This window comes from Papilio xuthus, unplaced genomic scaffold (genome assembly GCF_000836235.2).
Source record: "Papilio xuthus unplaced genomic scaffold, Pxut_1.1 DF827714.1, whole genome shotgun sequence".
NCBI classification, from domain to species: domain Eukaryota; kingdom Metazoa; phylum Arthropoda; class Insecta; order Lepidoptera; family Papilionidae; genus Papilio; species Papilio xuthus.
The window spans coordinates 4,993,583-5,000,451 of NW_013530935.1; the positions used below are offsets into that span (position 1 = coordinate 4,993,583).

Consider the following 6,869-nt stretch of genomic DNA (forward strand, 5'->3'; position numbering starts at 1 on the left):
GTGTGTTGGGGGGGACCGGACATGGACGAGCTGTTTGTGACGACAGGCAGGGACGCCGGCACCGCCGCCGCGGAGCCCCTCGCCGGTGCCCTGTTCACAATACGCTCCACAGGCAGCCGCGGAATACCCACACCTGCCTTCAGATTTGATAACGCTGACTCGTATTAAAAATACATTTCATTGATCTCTATAAACTGATAGGCAATTGTAAACTTATATAAAAACTGCTAAACACTCACGTATATTCGTCCGGTGTCGGTACCGACTAGTTTCGAACCCATCGGGGGCCCTTCATCAGGATGAGTGGGACCGTTCTTATTTCGCGGACGCGGCCCGTCGCTCAGTCAAGTGAGTGAGTCCCACTAACCCGCCCCCGAAGGGCTCGAAACTAGTCGATGCCACCACCGGACGAATATACGTGAGTGTTTAGCTATTTAAGTTTATTATAATGTCTCACGAAAGTTTGAATAATTTGATAGGCGATTACTTAAATTGAAAGCCTTTGCTTCGTTTGAATTTAAACGCGCCTCTGGTTACGTGTTATTTTATCTATATTACTATTTCGAATCCACATCACCTACAAACCGACATCAGCGACAGAATCGTATATCAAATAGGCACAAAATACTACGTTTTGTAGCCAGTCCGTTTATTGAGGTCAGTGGATTTTTCCAATGTAATAATTGTCTTCAGGAATGTCAAAGGAGATGCGAATTATTAGTGTTTAAAATATACTATTTTAACCCTTATTGTGGCAAGATTTCTTTTTTGAAGAAAAGCAAAAAAAAAACAATGTAAAAAACTAAGTTAAAAATTATTTTATAGTGATCGTTGATCTTTATATATATAATTCTTCTGTGAGTGTGTATGTCACTGAACTTCTCTCAAACGACTGGACCGATTTTGATGAAATTTTTTGTGTGTGTTCAAGGGGATCTGGGAATGGTTTAGATTCACAATTTTGTCCGCTGGACAATGTTTTTTTAATTAATTTTTAATTTATCAGTAGTTGTTGATTTTGGAATGTTTTACATTGGATCCGACAGACGGCGCTACCATCGCAGTGTCAAATTTTAAATAATATTCAAATTAAAGACGTGTAGACAGGACAACGTCTGTCGGGTCCGCTAGTATTTTTATAAAGTTGTATGTATGTTATACTATACAAAATGAACATAAGGGTTAAAGTTTTTAGTTTTTTTTTCTTATTAATTGTAAAAACTTTTTAAATTATATGTGTGTTTGTTTTTTATCTGTAATTTTATTACCACTTGAATTAAATAGATTTGTCTCTGTTTGAAATAAAATGACAACAGTAGAAAACCACACTTCACTAAAAAAAAAGACATAATTCCCATGAAATAATTTATTACAGGACAACATGATTGTAACAAGAGAAGTTTAACATTTCTGCCATACCCATTCATTTAATGGTTCACTTAATGCATTTCACTGAACACTAAGGACCATTTAACGACTCTGAGGTAGACTATTAATTAATAACAACAGAGAGTTAAAGATTAAAAAACATTAAAAACTTGAATATATCACAATATGAGATTTAAACGCGAGATAAAATTTTTCTTAAAGATCAAATATTTTAATTATTAACTACTAAAAACAAAATAGGAATGTAACTTCGATATTATGTAGGCACAAATTAAATTAAAAGTAATTTTCAATACGTACGAATAATATTTGAAATATTAATTATTAAAAAAAAATCGTAAAATTATAAAAAAATAATCCTTCGAGTCAGATATGTTACTAACGATTCCTGAAATAATTTTATTTAAATAAAATTTTAACAGCAACAGAACATTTATTTAATAATTTCAATCCATACAATTTGATTAGCCATACATGTATTTTTCATACACTTTGAAATAGGCCGATTTTTTTTATTCAATTTTACGCTTTATTAATAGAATTTAGCCAATCTCTTTAAAAAATGTACCAAACTTTTGTGCTATGATAATTTTATATATCCATAAAAACCCAACCCAAAATCCATTCTTTAATTAACTTTCAATCTAATATCAAAATTTCTAACAATATATTAACAACCTTTATTATGGCATTTCCCTTTTACGTATTACCGAAATTCCCAATTTGGCTACTACATAAATATTTATGGACAATTTATTTAATGACTTATACCAAACTAATGAGCATTAATAAAAAATTATCTCAAACAGACACATAAACAATACTTAAGTATTTCTAACAAATATCGTTATACGAAAAATCTTTGGAATTCAACAATAATAATAATTTATCATAATGTACCAACACAAATAATAAATTTTCTTAATTATTTCCTTTTAAATCGAAAACCATCATACTTCTTACAATTATTAACAAAGTCATGGACGTTTGAACTATGAGAAATAAAAATATTTGCTGCAGTTTAAAAATTAAGACAGTCACAAAATTAGTTACCAACTATTAAGAGCGTAGCAAAAGAAAAGGTAGGCACTATAAGTGCGACAGAGAAGGAATATCTCGTCTTTTGTCTTACTTCTCGCTCGCACTTATCTGATCTTGTATACTTTTGTCTCGCTCTCATCTCTCTACATCTACATACTGCCAACTTAGTAAAGTATTAAAAATTATCGTGAGATATAAATTAAACGTTTTGAAAATGAAAATAAATATGGGCTTATTTAATAAAATCTCTTAAATATTTAAAATTGCTGTAAAATATCTGCATTTTATTAAAATAACTGCAAAAATACTGCGTAAAAGTAACTTTTTTTTTTATAAATACAAATGTATACAGAATCCATTGACTAATATGGACATTTTTTAAGGCTTATTGATTTGATTACTTCGGCTACTGCAATATAAACTGTAAACACTTAGCAATAACGTCTATTATTTAATGTAATTTTAGTCTGATTTTAAACGACATCAGTCTTGTATCTACAGACAAAATTAAAAAGAAATTATTTGGTATAATAAATAGAGAATTGAATTTCTTTCAATAAAAAAGTTAATGTAACTTCTATTATAATTATTTTGAAAGCCAAACTAATCAGATTTGTTTAATTCACACACTTTTTCATTTCAAACTGACATCTGTCAAAAGGCGCCATCTAAACTGTTTTACCGACGGACAGTGTCGATAAAACAGTTCAATCTAAAGCAAATGCTTTCACATTAGACTTGAAATTAAAAAAAAAGAACTCCGTAGATACATTACTGTTGTCGTTTTTATATATTTAACAATCTACAACAGCTCTATTAAATTTTTTATGGTTTTCTTGCTAATATTTTGTATTCAAAAAACTACATTTTAAAAGCACGATTTATAATTTTACAACAACAATTAGGAATATTTCAACTTGAACACTGAAGTATTTCTTAAAATATTATTACTATTCGTATTTAAAAACATTATTAGAATAAGACTTCTTAAAAGAATGCGATTGAAGCAAACAAAAAATGCAAAAATGAAGTTAAAACATAATTTAATAAAAAATCTAAGACACATTTTTTATATCAATTAGAAACATTTAATTTGAAATGCTAGTAAATATTAATATTAGCTTTTTATCCTAACTCCGAAGGACCAACTGGCAGTGATTTGAATTATTATACAATATTGACCACGCCTCCTTTTAATTCAACCAATAAACATGGAGATAGTTCTTTCTCTTTCTCACCACTTTGTATTGAATGCGTATATCTCTTTCTTATTAAAAAGAACTTACTTCAAGGAGTAAAATTCGTGGTCATTATGATATTAAGGCTTTTACAGTTTCATTAATGTAGCGTAACACTTATGCGTAGAAAGTGAATGCTGTGATTTTGAATATTAATGGCATAGTTTAGGGAACGTATCCATACTACGTGACCCGTTTAGATGGAGGGGGGCGGAGTCCTTAAAATACTACGGTCAGTCACAGGAGCGGGGGATGGCTCAGATTTTAGTCACGTAGTTGTTAGTTTTTTTTTTCATGATACATAATTCACTAGTATTTTAAGTATCCATGTAGTCTTATGCTATAAAGAGTATGAGCAAAATTATTTCTTTTTCAATTTTTGCCTGTGAAATGATTAAAAATCATAATTATGAATAACTACGTAAAAGTAAAAAGTGGGGGGGGGGTCTTGGCATGAACTACGAGTGGTCACCGAGGGGAGGGAGGGGTCGAAAAAACTAAAAAAATAGGTCACGTAGTATGTGTATGTTCCCTTATAATTACTTATAATTTTATTTACTTAATTAAAATTTAATGAGCTCGTGACGTAATAATTGTGATGAAACCTAAGACTATTTTTATATACCTTAAAACTTTATATAATGGAAAAATCAATTCGATTTTCAATTCCATTAGTAACTATGTAATGAGAATATATTATTAATCTATTAACTGTGGGTTTCTGAGACTAAAATCTCCATTTAAAAAATATTATTTCTGTTTTATCAAGGGATGACGATATGTTTATAGAGAGTACTTAGTCTCAGAAACCAACAGTAAATAAACATTAAATCAGTATTTTATCAGTTAATGGATTTCAAAAAGCACCCCTGAATGAATTAAGACAGTCGATTTTTTATATTTTTAAACCTAATTCTGATACTTAGCAATCACAAAAACGACTACTCTATCAGAGTTTCCGTTTGTTGAAGATGAAAGCTTTCTATCAAAAAATTTTTTCATTACCTACTTGCTGCAAAAAAAAAAAATTTTGCGTTATTTAAGACCCTTCAACCCTTCATTCCATTCACATGATATGACAACTTTACTTTGTTCATATGTATGTCGATTCCGAAATTATCAATTCAAAGGCAAATTTCTAATAATTTTTAATTGCCCTATACGTCTTTGATATCCAAAAAAAGCGTATAATTTTTTAACCCTCCCTTTTACTAAATTATCTCATATTAGTTGTATTAAACCCTTTTTCCACCAAGACACAGTACTTAATTGTATTTTGGTGTTTTATAAAGTTGTATATTTAAAATTCTTCATTCGACTCTTCCCGTATGTCCACTAACTTAACGGTGGGTTTCTGACCCTAAAATCTGTACATAAAACATATTTTTGAAAAACAGAGATAACAATATATGTTTTAAACACTGATTTTGATCTCGGAAACCCACGATAAGTGTTCTTTCTTATATAACCATATATATTAAATTTTAGGTGCGATGAGTCCCGTCATGATGTCGAATGTGTTCCCGTCAGGAGCGACACGTAGTTCCTGTCCGTCAGTGCGCACGCGCAGCCAGCCCGCCTCGTCCACTCCCGACACTATGCCCCACACCGGACTCTCGCTGCCCTCCTTCTTCACCGTTATCTCTTCACCACTGTACATTTTTTATTTATAATAACCAGGATACTATAAAAGCGTCTATAAAACAGTTGCGAATATATCCGGACATTTTTGTACTACACTATGAAACCAGCATTAATTTAAGAAAAAAAAGGCAAAAAATAATAAAATAAACTGAATATCTGTAACATATCATCTCCTCCGGCGATTAAAGGTAGGCAACGCATATGCAATTGCGTATGTCTATGGGCAACGGTCACTTCGCTATTTCAGCGAATTCAGGTGGTCGCTCGATCATTTGCCACCTTATGAAAATAAAAAAAAAACAAAGCCTAGGCACTACAATCTTTAGACTGTTCATGTAAACAATCCAAAAATATTTTTTTTTATCACTTAAACTAAAAAATTTACTCATAATAAAAAAAAAACAAGAAAAATCGTAATAATATTTATGCTTAAAACTTACTCATGTAACCAATACTGGTAGTACTGCTGAAAGAACGTCTCCAGACCCTCATCAGTCTCTATATGTTGGAGAATCAGCTCGAGGTGTGAGCACCAGCGCGCGAGGAACTTCTCAATGGAAACAGGGGCTAAGGTAGTGCCGTGGATACGATTGTATTCAGATATAATATCGTTAATGCACGTGGTAGGTACACTGTTTGATATATTCACACCTGCACCTGGAATATTCAATAATCTTACTAATATTATAAATGCGAATGTTTGGATGGATGTTTGTTTGAAGGTATCTCCAACGCTATATGGATGTTGATAAAATTTGGCATAAATGTAGAACATAGTCTGGAAGAACATATAGGCTAATTAAGTTTAATACCGCCCGGACAGAGTCGCGGGCAACAACTAGTTACTCAATAGCTGGTAGTTTTTTTTTCACCAATTCTAATTAGAGTATGTATATAAAGAGTTTAGTTAAGTTCTATAAATTTTTTTTTTGTCTTATACGTTACCTATATGTACGATGACGTCATCACCTAAGCAGCTAGCTTTAGTGATGATGCCACCTATCTTGACTTCACGACCATAGTATATGTCATTGGGCCATTTCAATCTGAAACAAGAAATATAGGCATTAACGATTGACTTTAAAGATCAGATACAATGCCATCTAAATCTATAAACAACTCATTAGAGACTCGGGACAAGATTTGACATTATTAGTAAAAAGTTTTTTAGTGATTTTTCTATTTTCTATGGCATTTAAAGTGTTAAATATGTGTACTTATTAGTGGTAGCATCATTGTACCTGATATCCAAGTGTTCGTAGTGAGGATGTGTGCGTACTGCGCGTACTGCAGCCAGCGCGGCCGCGTGCTGCACCAACGACAGCCGCGGTGACATCTTGCGCCACACCTGGGGACATGCTACTTCTCTTATAGATAACTGTCAAGGAAAGTTTTAGGTACAGGGTGTACAGTAAACGTGTATCGAGGAAAGATCTAGACACAGCAACCCCCCGTCTACTACTAGTGTTGTACAATGTACTGCACCTGTATAGAGAGTGCGGCCTGCCCGGGGGGTGTCAGCCAGGCGTTGCCCGGGGGGTGTCAGCCAGGCGTTGC

General features: G+C 32.6%; 2 protein-coding genes across 2 annotated transcripts in view; one reads left to right on the forward strand and one right to left on the reverse strand.

Annotated features, from left to right (window-relative positions):
- The window catches only part of LOC106116518 (regucalcin), a 4,188-nt gene extending 2,783 nt beyond the window's left edge, over positions 1 to 1,405 (forward strand). Inside the window, exon 6 of the mRNA XM_013310388.1 lies at positions 1,376 to 1,405. Coding sequence (XP_013165842.1) covers positions 1,376 to 1,405 — 30 coding nt within the window. The remainder of the gene's footprint in view (positions 1 to 1,375) is intronic.
- Positions 1,406 to 4,441: 3,036 nt separating this feature from the next.
- Positions 4,442 to 6,869, reverse strand: part of Hcs (holocarboxylase synthetase-like protein) — a 12,748-nt gene continuing 10,320 nt past the window's right edge. Inside the window, exons 11-14 of the mRNA XM_013310888.1 lie at positions 6,554 to 6,664; positions 6,258 to 6,358; positions 5,753 to 5,969; positions 4,442 to 5,320 (exon numbers count right to left, since the gene is read on the reverse strand). Of these exons, the coding sequence (XP_013166342.1) occupies positions 5,146 to 5,320; positions 5,753 to 5,969; positions 6,258 to 6,358; positions 6,554 to 6,664 (604 nt within the window). The 3' untranslated portion in view covers positions 4,442 to 5,145. The remainder of the gene's footprint in view (positions 5,321 to 5,752; positions 5,970 to 6,257; positions 6,359 to 6,553; positions 6,665 to 6,869) is intronic.